This window comes from Mytilus galloprovincialis, chromosome 5 (genome assembly GCF_965363235.1).
Source record: "Mytilus galloprovincialis chromosome 5, xbMytGall1.hap1.1, whole genome shotgun sequence".
Lineage (NCBI taxonomy): Eukaryota > Metazoa > Mollusca > Bivalvia > Mytilida > Mytilidae > Mytilus > Mytilus galloprovincialis.
Genome location: NC_134842.1, coordinates 33,173,879 through 33,189,931, shown reverse-complemented (window position 1 = coordinate 33,189,931; position 16,053 = coordinate 33,173,879). Strand labels below are relative to the sequence as shown.

The 16,053-nt window shown below is 31.7% G+C and overlaps 1 protein-coding gene across 2 annotated transcripts in view; it reads right to left on the bottom strand.

The window, feature by feature from the left end:
* Nucleotides 1–7,735: 7,735 nt before the first annotated feature.
* Nucleotides 7,736–16,053, bottom strand: part of LOC143075645 (two pore channel protein 1-like) — a 41,656-nt gene continuing 33,338 nt past the window's right edge. For both annotated transcript variants that reach the window (XM_076251147.1, XM_076251148.1), the window contains exons 22-26: nt 15,656–15,724; nt 15,263–15,353; nt 13,819–13,940; nt 12,231–12,308; nt 7,736–10,602 (exon numbers count right to left, since the gene is read on the bottom strand). In XM_076251147.1, the coding sequence (XP_076107262.1) occupies nt 10,423–10,602; nt 12,231–12,308; nt 13,819–13,940; nt 15,263–15,353; nt 15,656–15,724 (540 nt within the window). In that variant the 3' untranslated portion in view covers nt 7,736–10,422. The remainder of the gene's footprint in view (nt 10,603–12,230; nt 12,309–13,818; nt 13,941–15,262; nt 15,354–15,655; nt 15,725–16,053) is intronic.

The window sequence follows — 16,053 nt, the reverse complement described above, 5'->3', positions numbered from 1 at the left end:
TGAATAATTAAACTGATTAGATATATTATTGAATAATCAATCTTATATTATCTATTTTTGAATAATTAAACTGATATTATCGATTTTTGAATAATTTCAAGGATTAATCAATATATGGTATTGAATCATCAAAATCGATTAATTCAGGTATTGATTACTAGTATCAAATTTGTTTATGACAATCTCATTATAACTCTGCAAGATTTTTAGATATTTTTCTAACTAAGTGTAATTATTGAATCAATATTATGAAGATAAAAAATCAAAGTATACATAACTTCTTCAAATCATTATTTATATCTCAACTTTGGAAATTAAATTTCTTTGATATCTCACCTTAAGCATTCATCCCAGTCTGGTGTCTTGGACTAGAATGGAACATATATAAAGGAATGGAATATGCGTTGGTAACGACTCAAATGACATGGGTCGAAGCACAGGTTAATTATATACAATCACATTACTTTTCTAAATTCAGAATTTCAAGGGTTCGGAAATTGTTTTGCAATCGTTCTACCTAGTAATATTATAAATCGATTTCATTTTACTTTAAATTCCTTGACTACTATTTCTTTGAAATGAATTCGTTTTGCTGTGTTTCTTTAAGAGAAAAAGATAAACTGAATGAGCCGACATACAATTACCCATTTGACGTTGTAGAGTTTAGATTTTTCAATTGCCTTTCCATGGCGTTTAGAGAAGAAACATAAAATAAAACAGCAAGTATAAGAAAATAACCAACACCATTTTTGAAAATACACCAAATCATAAACCCCCAAAAATTTTGAATAGTAAAAAATAAAATGAAACAATACGAAACACTACTATCGTTTAAATTTGTTTTTCTTTATTTTAGAGATATTGTTCCACCTTTGGAGGTGTATTGGCTCAGCCAGAAAGTGCAGATATCAACAATTATCTGAAGTCAATAAAAGACAGTAATTACTCTACCACCTAAATGCATTTAACATAATTATAAGGTAGCTGTCCAATACATCTTGAATAACAATTACTTCATGAAATTAAAAAACTTTGACTGCACGTACAAGGAATGATAATTAAGATAATACTTGCATTCTATTTTGAGGTATTTTTCATGAAAAAAGTCTTGTTATTGTATTTAAAGAATATCAGATTAGTCCCCCTGAATTAAATTTTACTGGTACATATAAATAAACCGCATTAATTTTGATTTATAGCAAGATTTCCTCATTCATCAATTTCATCCAAATTGAAAAGTCATTACATGCAATTTTCCACACCCTCTCTGATCAAATAAACGTTAAATCAAAATAAATCGCATAGTGATATATTTTTGTCCTTTTTTTTTCTTGGATTTTGTCTTTTTTCAAATAGTTTATTTTTTTTATTGTTCACTTTGCATAATTTTGCCTATTCAATTATCATAACCCGGTCCAACAAAATTCACACTGTTTATTCTGTACTTATACATCCCGTTATTGTGTTATTGTGCAATAATTTAATTTTGGATGTAACGCTGATCTTCTGATTGGCTGACGTTATTTTGTTATCAGCCCATAGACATAATTTAGTCATGTGACCGTGACGTCATCAACGTTTTTTCATGGTTTTCTACGGTTTAAAATGGAATTTAGAATTAAGTTATAAGAAATGACTGTAGTATTTTTTCTGTCTCTTCGAAATAACATAAAAAATTTGGTGCACACTGTTAAATAACCCGCTACGCGTGCATTTACATAATGTGAATAATGTTGTTCTTTATCAATTGTTTCCATGTACCGTCACCCGGTATGCTTTGGTCTCAGACACGTGCTTCATTAGAATAGTCATTCCTTAATTGGTAAGTTCTTGTATTCCTTCATTTTTTTCTAATGAGCTTTGTATATCTGCCTTTTTTGTGTTTTGTTTTGTTACATATTTGTTTTATAGTGATTAAGATTTTAACACAATGTTGACTGCTTTATCCCAAATTATTGCATTTCAACCTATAATGTCTGTTTGCTTTGTTCACACATCGTTGTCAATATAATGGAATTTAATGCGACTGTCACAGAACTGTCAGGTTTTACTAGCTATAAAATCAGGTTTAATCCACCATTTTCTACATGAGAAAATGTCTGTACCATGTCAGGAATACGACAGTTGTGATCCATTCGTTTGATGTGTTTGAGCTTTTGATTTGACCCTTTGATTAGAGACTATTTGTTTTGAATTTTCCTCGGCGTTTGGGTTTTTTATTTTACGTTTTTCATACATTATCATAGACAGAACTTATAATTCTTTTCATTAGCACCTCATACTTCTATCACCTTCTGTTCTTAGGGATGCTCGAATTACTAAACATGTTTTGACAATATTGGTTGTGGTTTTTGTCGTATTCTTCCCGTTTTGTCTCACAAATTTTCGACGTTTTGATTTTCAAATATTAGGCCATATACATGTTCATGTTAGTGACTTTTAAAAACTATCTTTGGTAGAGAACAGAAGTGAATAACTTAGAGCAATTAACCAAAACAGACTAGATACTGTAGATTCGAAACATAAAAAAAGAGTGAAACGATACCAAGTTCACTGGTCAATCAAAACATACAATATCATGGCAAAATTAAAATATCGCGTGCATTTACATAATGTGAATAATGTTGTTCTTATCAATTGTTTCCATGTACCGTCACCCGGTATGCTTTGGTCTCAGACACGTGCTTCATTAGAATACGTTAATTTATACTCGAATGACAACTGTGTATTTCCTTTTTCACTGAACATTGATAATGTTTAAACGTTTTGTAGTTCGACATATAATGAGAAATAGGTGTGTAAATATGAATTAGTAATCATTCAAATTAATGATGCAGCAGTTGTCATCTAGAATACCTGATCGAAGTATGTAATTTTCAAGTGGTGATCATATTTATTGGTTACTTTGGAAAAGTCATGCACTTTGCATACACTAATTACGGTTCGGTTTTTAGAGTCAACATGGTTGTGGCTTGGGGCAAGTAATCTACCCGACAAAACCTGGGAATGGCTCAACCCGATTAAGCCTATAAAGTTTTCCGACTGGCAAAGCACTCAACCTAGTCATCCGAATAGTGAACATTGTATGGTTTACTGGAAATCTAACGAAGGCTTCAAATGGGGTCACGTTAGATGTGAAAGTAAACAAGGATTTTTATGTCAAAGGTAAAATCTTCTATAAAGTATTATTTGGTTATTTACAATTTTTTTGATAAATTTTGTTTGATTATTAGACCATGTACGGTACATTAGATTAATAAAGTTAACTGTTACTACGAAGAATCTCTCTTGGAACTGAACCACCGGTAAGCTCTGAACCACCGATTAAAAGAACCACTGGTTAACTCTGAAACGCCGGTTACCATGGTTACCATATCTTTATAAATATTATGGGGTGCAAACATCAATCCATCATTCTGCTTCTGATGAAGGTATCTAATGGACCGAAACCGGTCAGGTTATGAACTATCACCAGGCGCTGTCAATTATGTGTTTTGGCATATTAGTATACTATATCTTTATGAGCGGTATTAAATCTTCTTCAAAATACACAAGTAAAAGGTATCAAATAAACTTATCAACGTTAAGTTTAAACTAGTTTACTTAAACTGGGCATGTTTATCAAAGATGCCTTTAAGTCAATCCTATAACAATTAGCTTTGGACATGTATTACGATAATGAAAGGACATACTTAGAACATGTCGAGGCAAGCACTTCGAAGCTATCTTAGGACTACCTCAGCTCAAACTTTCTTACCATTGATTTAAGTTTTGACTTCAAAGAAAATAGATACAAAATCACATTAAACCAAATAATGATGATGATATTAACATGTTTCATAATTGTTTGAATTATTTACCAGATTTGTTTCAATTAACACATTTCTAAATCAGTGCCTTCCTGAATATATTGTGATGGTAATAATAACTGCAGGTAACAATAGAAAATTATATTATTGTTACCTGCAATTTCCGTATGAGGTCCAGTCCCCGTCAAGAAATACCTTTGGCAATGCAATTAGTTCCAAAAGTAAAAATGACTATTTCTTATGGTTTCTTTTTTGCGGGAATCATAGTATCAAATATTTTTATCAGTAAAAATCGTAATGTTTTTATTGAGATCATTTCGACGTTCCACAGTTACAAACTGTACCTTGTTCATAGGAAAATATTATGTACATTTCCGATGAACACCCATTTCTTCAACTATTTTATTACAGCGAAACATATACGTGTAAATATAAGCAGAGAAAATAATTCTGAGATTACCGATAACGAACTTCGCTGTCTAAAAGTATAGATCTTTACTTCTCAGCAAAAATATACGTGTAAATATAAGCAAAAGAACGAATTCTGAGATTACTGATAAAGAACTAACAGTTATATACCTTAACTTCTCAACGAACTTTCCCCTCTGCAATGAATAGTGCAATGAAGTATATACACAATAGACGTGAAAATAATTACTTGTCTCGTCTCTGATGAGTCTTGTGTAGACGAAACACGTGTCTGGCGTATTAGATTATACCTTTTTAACTATAATGTCGATATCATCAAAATGGCCCAGCAGATCATCAAAACTTTTATCAGAATATCATTCGTCTTTAACATCAACGTTAAACTTTATAACATGTATAAGCCGCGGTCGAATCTGTTTACGTGTTTTAAAAGACATCATAAAATATGTTGAACATCCTAACGACACCTACATTGATGTCATACACAGGACAAATCCTGTGACATATTTGATAATATAAATTTAAAAGGAAGTGGAAAAATGGCCAATGATACAACTCTCCATCCGAGAACAAATGACCTAGATGGTTATAAAATCATGTTCTGAGAGGATTATAAGGCTTTTTGTCCTGATCCTATGACAACTTCGATCAACAAGCCCATGTATCCGATTTGTGACGTATAAATTTTCTGACGTCAGACACGCGAAGCAGTGAATGTGTTTTTAATGTGAAGGATGCTTTTGTGCTTTTTAGTAAAATTGTTTGTTTTAAGATTGTAACACAGTGATGACTGCTGTACCCATATTTTGACTATTTTATTTATTATGTCTGTTTTGTTCACGCATCGTTGTAAATATAACGGAATTTGATGAGACTGTCGTACAAGTGAGAGGTTTAGCGCTATAAACCCAGTTTCAATTCACAGTTTTCTACATTTGAAAATGCCTGTACCAAGTCAGGAAGGAATATGACAGTTGTTGTCCATTCGTTTGATGTGTTTTGTCATTTGATTTTGCCATGTGATTAGGGACTTTCCGATTAAATTTTCCTCCGAGTTCAGTATTTTTGTCATTTTAATTTTTTCATGTGCTGCTATCTGTTTGTATTTCTATAGAGTTTAACTAATTGATTCCACGAACGAGATAAAATTTGCAATTTAAGAGTAATAGTATGCAAAATTAGAAAAATCTAACTATGTTTTCAGGAAAACATATAAATGCTCTAATCAGGAACATATATATTGATATACTGTTCCCAGCTCTAATGTTTGGATTAACTGGAAGATTCTAAATTGATTGATCATACAACATCTTATTTCTATATCAGATTTTTTTTAAACACTAAGGATTTTCTTATTCCAGGCATAAATTACCTAAGCCGTATTTGGCACAATTTTTTTGCAATTTTTGGTCCTCAATGCTCAACTTTGTACTTGTTTAACTTTATAACTATTTTGATCTGAGCGTCCCTGATGAGTCTTATGAAGACAAAACGCGCGTCTGGCGTATTAAATTATAAGCCTGGTACCTTTGATATCTATTTATTCCACTGGGTCGAAGCCATTGCTGGTGTACGTTTCGTCCCCGAGGGTATCACCAGCCCAGTAGTCAGCACTTCGATGTTGACATGAATATCAATTATATGGTCATTTTTATAAATTTCCTGTTTTCAAAAGTATAATTTTTCAAAATACTGAGGATTTTCTTTTTTCAGGAATAGTTTAACTTATCTCTATACCTTTGTATTTGGGTTTGTGAGAAATAAAGATATATTAGCCGTTTTTGGTACAACTTTTTGGAATTTTTGGTCCTCAATGCTCAACTTTGTACTTGTTTGGCTTTATAGCTATTTTGATCTGAGCGTCACTGGTGTGTCTTATGAAGAAGGAATGCCGTCTGGCGTGTCTTATGAAGAAGGAATGCCGTCTGGCGTATTACATTATAAGATGGTACTTTTCGTAACTATTTATTCCACTGGGTCGATGCCACTGCTGATGGACGTTTCGTCCCCGAGGGTATCACCAGCCCAGTAGTCAGCACTTCGGTGTTGACATGAATATCAATTATGTGATCAATTTTATAAATTTCCTGCTACAAAAGTATATTTTTTTCAAAATACTAAGGATTTTCTTATTCCATGCATAGATACCATTAGCCGTATTTGGCACAATTTTTTGGAATTTTTGGTCCTCAGTGTTCAACTTTGTACTTGATTGGCTTTAGAACTATTTTGATCTGAGCGTCACTGGTGAGTCTTATGAAGACAAAACGTGCGTCTGGTGTATTAAATTATAAGCCTGGTACCTTTGATAGCTATTTATTCCACTGGGTCGATGCCATTGCTGGTGGACGTTTAGTCCCTGAGGGTATCACCAGCCCAGTAGTCATCACTTCGGTGTTGACATGAATATCGGTCATTTTTATAAATTTCCTGTTTACAAAAGTATATAGTTTTTTCAAAATACTAAGGATTTTCTTATTCCAGGCATAAATTACCAAAGCGGTATTTGGCATTTTTTGGAATGTTTGGTCCTCAATGCTCTTCAACTTTGTACTTGTTTGGCTTTATAACTATTTTGATGAGCATCACTGATGCGTCTTATGTAGACGAAACGCTCATCTGGCATATTAAATTATAAGCCTGGTACATTTGATAACTATTATGTAGCTTATTGAAGAGTTAGAAAAAATGATAAATGAAAAAAGGAATGAAAAATATTAGATGTACATCTCTTATCTCAAATATTTTTTAAACATTTTCCTGAATTTTCCCTTTTATTGTAGGACAAAGTCATCAGAAAAGGACAGCAGCTGTAGTGACAAGAAACCAGTAGGACAGAAATGCATGACAATCTGTCTTCAGATTAAAAATGATATAAATGCAATGTCTTCTTATATATGTATTAATCTTCAAACAAGAATGCATACAGGGTATCACATTCTGCCCTTGGTCTTTTTGTCCGGAAGTTATTAAATGCCTCTATGAAAGCTATAAGAACTTTAAATTTCTGTGATTGTTCCCTCTATATCCCAAAATACACTTTCTTACTTTTATATTTTGTGTGTTATGTTGTGTTATTTGTTATTGTGGCGTTGTTAGTGTATTTTTTTCTTATGACTTTGAATGTCCCTTGGTATATTGAGCCTTTCTTTTAAAGTTACTGTAATGTTAAGTTTTTCGATAACCAAAATTCGAACTCCAAGTAAAGTTCAAAATGGAAAGTCCCTTAATAATTCAAAAGCTCAAGTACATCAAGCGAATGGAAAACAGCTGTCATATTGGAGACTTTGTACAGGCATTTCAACATTTAATATAACTTAAGATTATCATATCAGAACAGGAATATCGGTGTACAAGACAACATGTCCTACTTGCAGTATTACATTTCCATGTTCAGTGACCTTTAAATTCATGAAACTACATGACCTCAAAAGTTAAGTGAACTTGCCACACAACTTAGATCAAGACAGCAGTGAACACAGAATTACTAATAGAGAAACAATATATTGATTTATTCTTAATTATTTCATAATCACTTCCAATACAAATATATCTCATATAACAGATGACTAGGAAAATTTCATTATAGTTATTATCACAATCATAAAATAAAATGTGTATTTTCAATACATATATAAAACTAATAACAAAAATACTATAGTACTATAAGTATCCTGTACAAAATAATCACAATATCAAAATAGTCAAAAAAAATTATAAGAATTTTCAAATACTTTTCTTCATGTGGTCAATTCAATTTTGATTATTTTTTTTAAACTTTTTTAACCTTTGTTAAATATTGAAACAATTAACAATTGCTTTAGTAAAACAGTTGATCGGATTACCTCAGTATAAATTCACACATGTTTGACCTGATCAATTTCTGTTCAACACATGATGATAATACACAAAATGTAAATAGGTTAACACATGAATAATTTTTATTTTATTGTACTGTAAATCTGGAATTTTTCATGTGGTCTGTCATTATGATTTGCTGACTGGTTCTTGATTGGCACTATCTTCATTTTCAAGATTAATGGTGGTTTTTAAATTTGTACATTCTTGGTCCTGTGAATTCAGTTCCCGTGAAATATTTGTGGTAGTTTAATTTTCATGAAGCAACTGTTTTGTGCAAAAAGCGAATAGAACTGCTACAAAAATTTCCCTGTTTACAGTAATGAGTTCTGCATGTAAATATCAGAAGTTTTTACATCTAACATCCTTTTTATATGTTATACTGAGAAGATCCTTCTCCCACATGAATAAAAAATGTGTTTCCCTTATTTCTGAAATAACCAGTAATAAGGCTAAAAACTCCATAACAGTATAACATTCTTTTAAAATAACCTGTTAAGGTAAAAACTAAGTGTGTTTAGCCTATAAATATCAATAAAAGAGATGAAAATGACAATGGATGGCCAGTTATAATGTCAAGTTGAATGAAAAGAAACAAAACCCCAAGGCTTCTGAAGGTCAACATACAGCCTTCAACAATGAACAAATGTATGTACAGCATGTCAAGTTCTAAACTCTGTCACCACAATAAATCTGTTTGGCACAATAATCTTTTAAGCTTTACAATGAGTCATGTAATCAAAAAATGTACAAAAGACATTTTAAATTTTCAATTAATAAATAATTGAAATATAGGATTTCATTTCTATTATCATTTTCAAATTAGAAAAAAAAACATTGACAAATTTACCTCAAATACTCAAAAGTACAATACACATGACAACGACATTTTAAGCACCTCAATTCGCTATGGCAATTCAACCTATGGCTGCTATTGCTTAAGTATGAGACTATAGAAATAGATTTCATATGATTAAACTCTTTCAAAGACATAAACAGAATTTCGGTTTCCATTTTTGAATTTTAAAAATTAATATACATCTTTAATCCCAAAAGTTAACTGTGTGTTTACCTGTATAGAAGTCAGGTTCTTATTGATCTATATGTTTAATGCATAGACTTTAATGAGTCCTAATCCTAATGTTTCCTTAACAATACACACCCTTCCCTTGTTCAAAATCCTGGGGCCACAACTTAAACTGCATCTGCTAAGCTATTCCAAGGGCGACTATTGTTAAAATCATCAAAAAGAAAAGAATAGAAAACCATATTTCTTAATAAATGATTCATAGCAAATTTTTAGAAGCATTGTTTTTTAAGAGTTTCATTGCACTTTGTTTGGGTCTATTTGGAACTTGTACCAGGGTTTCAAGCTGCAAAAGATTTGGGTCTATTTGGAACTTGTACCAGGGTTTCAAGCTGCAAAAGATTTAGGTCTATTTGGAACTTGTACCAGGGTTTCAAGCTGCAAAAGATTTAGGTCTATTTGGAACTTGTACCAGGGTTTCAAGCTGCAAAAGATTTGGGTCTATTTGGAACTTGTACAAGGGTTTCAAGCTGCAAAAGATTTGGGTCTATTTGGAACTTGTACAAGGGTTTCAAGCTGCAAAAGATTTGGGTCTATTTGGAACTTGTACCAGGGTTTCAAGTTGCAAAAGATTTGGGTCTATTTGGAACTTGTACAAGGGTTTCAAGCTGCAAAAGATTTAGGTCTATTTGGAACTTGTACAAGGGTTTCAAGCTGCAAAAGATTTGGGTCTATTTGGAACTTGTACCAGGGTTTCAAGTTGCAAAAGATTTGGGTCTATTTGGAACTTGTACCAGGGTTTCAAGCTGCAAAAGATTTAGGTCTATTTGGAACTTGTACCAGGGTTTCAAGCTGCAAAAGATTTGGGTCTATTTGGAACTTGTACCAGGGTTTCAAGCTGCAAAAGATTTAGGTCTATTTGGAACTTGTACCAGGGTTTCAAGCTGCAAAAGATTTAGGTCTATTTGGAACTTGTACAAGGGTTTCAAGTGGCAAAAGATTTTGAAAGTTAAAATATCCAAAATTTATACACAGTATTCAAGGTATAATTAAATATTAATTCATAATTAACAATAGGCAAATTAGTGTCCAATAATACCATCACAGATCATGATAGAATGAGATATATACTGATAAATGATAGGCACAATGTATGTGGACTTTTTTATAAATAATATCATAATAATATTCAAATCTTAGGATTTATTTTGCTTTTTCATTTTCATCTTTAAAATTTAAATCTAACCTTCTAAACACATAAATTTAAATCTGATCTTAAAACTTTAAAAAAAAAACGTCTTAAGCAAAACTGTTTTCTATGTCGGGAGACTCTAACTCAGATACTGTCCGATGGAAAAATACTGGTGCTGTAGTTGGTTCTTCCAAATTCAAACTGTAATTGACACGCCGTCTTTGTCTCAAATTCTCCAAGTTAGCTATCATTTCTTCTCTGTTCTGTTCATCTTCTTCTATCCAAGTCTAAAATGGTTAAAGATATTAAAAATAGTAAGTTGTGTCAACATAAAAACATTTATCATATTACAACAGCGAGTTGTTTGCAATGGTCCTGAATAAATTCAAGCTTTGTTAAATATTCTAATTTGAAGTTTTTCATAGAAAACTCTTGTCTAGTGTACTTTTATTTGTCTGTTTGTCTTTTTCTTTTTTAGCCATGGTGTTGTAAATTTATTTTCGACCTATGAGTTTGACTGTTCCTTTGGTATCTTTCCCTCCTTTTTGATACCTCATTTCTGTGATTGATTTTAAATCATTTCATAGCAAAATTCCTGGTATTACTTTTCTGTAATCACATTCAACATATGAAAACAGGGCTTCCAAAACAGTCATATATTCCGGACATTTGCATAATGTCCGGTCAAAGTCCGGCTGGGAAAAGCATGAAACGGTCATATACATTATAGTTTTCAAGGCTTTTTCGGTCATTTTAACAGAATTCACGATCTTTTTGACCCAACCTTTTGCCTTTAACATCCACACATTTCCGGTCATAAAAGTGACATGATGATTAATTACTATCAAAACAACCCCTACTTCAATACTTTCTAATTTTAATCAAGGCTAATTAGTTGTTGGACAGGTGATATCTACCTGTTCAAGTGACAGGTAAACTATGTTCAGTACCGGACATCGTATAAATCGATCGGTCAATTCACAATTATTTTCTTACATTTCAGCGGTTTGTAGCTCATTGATTTAGTCCAAAAGATTAAAATTATAAGAAATTAGTTTATCTACATGATTTGATGAAAAATTTTAAAAGGTTTAAATGAAAAATCGTCAGGACTACGTTGAATGAACTAGAACATGTGTGCGCATCTGCAAAGGTGGGAAATTTAATTATGCATCCTTTATTTCTTCAAAATGCTAAAATTATCATTGATACCTGTATCTAAACGTTCATTTCAAGTATTTTGTTGAAGAAATAATGTGGAAAGAGCTTCTTCACTCAGTCATGCTTTGTAAACGTACACAGATTTACGTATCCGTTTTTGGTCCATGTTTTACCATTGTCAAGTCAACATCCGGTTTAGAAAAACGTGATTTTAAAAAGGAAAATAAAGTTTTTGACATGTTATTTTGCACACAAAAAAAAGAGTCTATGGCAGATATGAGCACTCTGATGTGCACACTTTGAATGATGCACTGCCAATTTAACAGTTCACATCCAAACATCAAATTCATATCAAAGTAATGTTTAAAATCGTTTTTTAATCTAATGTCATTATCATTGGAATGGCCATCTGATTACCATAATTGCGTCTTAAGGGATTAAAATCGGGATCAGATATAAAATGTCCGGCTAGCTCAAATGTTTTTTGGAAGCCTTGTATGAAAAACAACTTTAAGATGTCAAAAATTCATAATATATCATAAATGAGTAATACAGCATAACAAGAATAGAATAACTAGTAAACTGATAAAAATTAAAAAAAAGAAAGTTGCAGAACAGAACACATTAGTTTATGATTTGGTGTACAGATCATAAGTTGAGCAAAAACATATCTGTTTTCACAACTGGGAAAGTTGCTGTCAAACAACTGGGACATCTTTGTAATTCATTGCAATCATTATATTAAATGACTGACCTTGACCTCATCACTGTACATCTTTAGACTGTAATCATCCTTATTTCTAAATCTCTCTCCTTTGTAAAGGTATGGTGTCTAAAATAGAAAAATAATTTCAACTGAATATGAAATTAAGGAATTGAAGTATTGTAGTTGAAGAGTTGCCAACCTCAATTAGTGATTTGACAGTTGCAAATGTAGTTTTACTGGCGATGTGTAACATATTCAAATTTGGATAAAAATCACATCAAAATGGTGATTTGGAGGTAAGTGTTGTTCTATTTTCGATAATATTGGAGTAATCTAACATTTGGTCAGATCCAATCAATTCAAAATGACATGTCCCTCCTTAGTTATATTTAAGAATGTTACATGAAAATTACAATATAATTTCAATCTGACTCCATTAGAATTTTTTTAAATCTCCTTGTAATTTTTGGCATCACCAAAGAAGTTATTTGACACCAAAAACTAAAAGTGATTGTTTTGTAAATGTCATGTTGATGTTGGTCATAGTAAAGCCAAATTATTTAATTAGTTTGAAAAATTAAAAAGTAATGAATAAAAGCAACTTAATGTTCTGGTATGCCACAAAACCAGGTTCAACCCACCATTTTTTTTTCTTAAAATGTCCTGTACCAATTCAGGAAAATGGCCATTCTTATTATAGTTCGTAGCTGTGTGTGTGTTACATTTCAATGTTTATTTCTGTTGTGTTGTTGTTCTCCTCTTATATTTGATACATTTCCCTCAGTTTTAGTTTGTAACCCGGATTTGTTTTTGCCTTAATCCATTTATGAGTTTCGAACAGCAGGATACTACTGTTGCCTTTATATACAACACAATTACTAGTTTGATATCAAAAGAATCACAATATAATCATAACTGTTGACTTTTTGCTATGAATGAAACTTAGTCATACATTTTTTTTTATATTGTAAACACAGAAAATGTTTAAATCATGTAGTCAAGTAGGATTGTTTGCAATTGTTAAACTGCTGAAGTTCTGGCCTTCAAGGCATAAAATTTTGCTCAGTGCTCGGAGCACAAAAATCATGCGCGAAACATGAAATCCAGCAATTTGATTGGTTGATTTTCGAGTCTGAGTACAAAAATCATGCTCGATAGGTTTATGACCGTGAGGCCTGACCTCAACTTTTCAGATAATAATCCCAAACAGTTGTTTCTTTCATTTTTCTATATGTTTCTGTAATTCTTTTTCTTAAATAGATAAAAGAAGATGTGATACAAGTGCCAACAGACAACTCTCCATCCAAGTCACATTTGGTAAAAGTAAACCATTATAAAGTCAAAGTACGGTCTTCAACACAGAGCATTGGCTCACACCAAACAGTAAGCTGTAAAGGGCCCCAAAAATGACTACCTTATATTAAACCTAATAGTTTCTACTTTCTACATGACTATCACATGACTTTGATTGATTGATAATGTAGTTTTATCACATGACTTACAGGTATATCACATGACTTTGATTGATTGACAATGTAGTCACCAGTTATTTTTTATCACATGACTTACAGGTATATCACATGACTTTGATTGATTGACAATGTAGTCACCAGTTATTTTTTATCACATGACTTACAGGTATATCACATGACTTTGATTGATTGACAATGTAGTCACCAGTTATCTTTTGATACCGATGTTCACACATAGCTTGTTCTTCCTCAGATATTGTGATATGTACAGTGTGTTTGGCATGATCTGGAAAATAATGTGTGTAATGAAAACAAATATTTAAAGTACACAAGTTATAAATATTACAATTTAATGATCTAATAATTAAATTGATTTATTGCATTAAAAATACATTTAGTTGTTTATTGTGTTTCAAATGTACGTCAGTCCATTATTTACGTTTTGCCATTTACAACCATATATTTAAACATACGAAAGAATATACTTTGAAGCACCTCGTGGACTGTGGTCATATATAAGCACGTGCTCCCGCTAAATTTTCATTCCACGAGTATTTTTCAAGATTGCACAACCCACCCTCTCTCCCCTTAACAAACAAAATTGCTGCTGTTTTAGTTTATTTTTCAGATTACATGGTGAACAGATCCAAATGTATTGGATGTTCCAATTAGATTGTCATGTATCATCAAAAGTGTCAGACGTTTTAATATTCATTGGCAGATCAATGAAACCTGAATATTCAAGGAATTTGCAGGAATAATAAAAAAGAGTGTCTATCGTCATGGCATTCCGTTCAATATTGAAAGTGCGTTGGATGTCATCAACATGATTCAACTGGCAGTGATTTATTCAAATATCGTTCATTAAGCTGTTATGGATCTGCCCAGCAGCTAGAAATTGTTATGCATTTACTGTTGGTTTCCCTTTAGTGACCAATTGTCATCAAGTTTTAACTTGTTGGCCAGTTTGTTGATGTTGGTTGTTTGTTGATTTATATTGTTGAATATTGTTGAATAAATGCCATGACAAATAATCAGCCAAATTTCAAATTTAATTGTTTGTTTGTTGTTTATATTGTTCTTGCAAAAGAATGGAACATAACACATCTGCAGTTGTATATTCATTGCGCACATTGAATATGCAATAAACATCTAATATTTACCTCATGACATTAAGCAATAACAACAACTAGTTTGAGGGCTCCATACATGTCTCTATCAAATTACAGCTAATTCTTATTCATAATTAAGTACAAAGTATGATTTCAAGTGATATTAATTCTGTATAATGTCTTATTGGAAAAGGTAAAAGATTTTCCTGATTTATAGAAAAAAACGACATTGTGCGTACATCATCTATGATCTAATAAATGTTATTCCTAGCTGCACATCAGCATAAGAAGGACTGCAGTTTTTTTTTTTATGTTGCTCAATCTTCAGTTTTCATTGTTGATTCATGTTGACTTGATCATTGTTTCATAGTTTTTCTTCTTTTGTCATGGTGTTGTCAGTTTTTCTTCAATTTATGAGTTAACTTATACCATATTTTAAACATTTACTGACAATATCATTTTATAGAAAATTACTTTTTTTGAATAAAAATCTTACCTTCAATATCTTTGACCTCCATTTTTCTGTTATACTGCATTCTAAAGAGGAATTGTTCCAGAATAAAGGCTACTACAATGTTCATCACCACCTGAAATGCGAAAAAAAACTCTCTCTTTAGAATGTTAAAGGAATTTGTTCATAAAAACTAGTCAAAAACCTGCATTGGAACAAGATAAAACTGAGCTTTTAAGAGAGTTAACCTGTGAATTAAGGTTCAAAGTGCAAGAAGCTGGTAACCTGACAAGAGGTGACATTTGAAGCAGGTTTGATTGTACTTCAATGTCAAATTTCAATTTAAAGCAAAGTTTAAGATTTTTATCTATCAAGCATTTTAAAAGTTTAACAGTGGTATCTGTGAAGAGTTAATAAAGTATACATATTGTCACTCACCATCATAACAATATAAAACAACATGAAATATACTCTACTCCACTCTCCTATGTGATGAGCATAACCTTCCTATAAAACATGAAAGAATTGAAATAATCACTTCATAAATTTTTGGACACTCTTACTTAGAAGGCATCAATTTGAGGTTAAATTTTGCGTGTGTGCGTGTGTTTTGTGTTGGCTGCAGGTATTTGTAACCAAAAAACTAGCTCTGGTGTATCTATAATACTAAAATAACAAGGTCAAATTTGTCAGCCGTCATAGGGTAAAAACGACAAATCAAAGTATTCAACTTTATATAAAGCTAATATAGGACAATGGTGTTGATTAAAAATTACACGACTCCAGACCCTTTTGTTTTCCACATAATTAATATTGCCAATAATTAACAAGTTCCG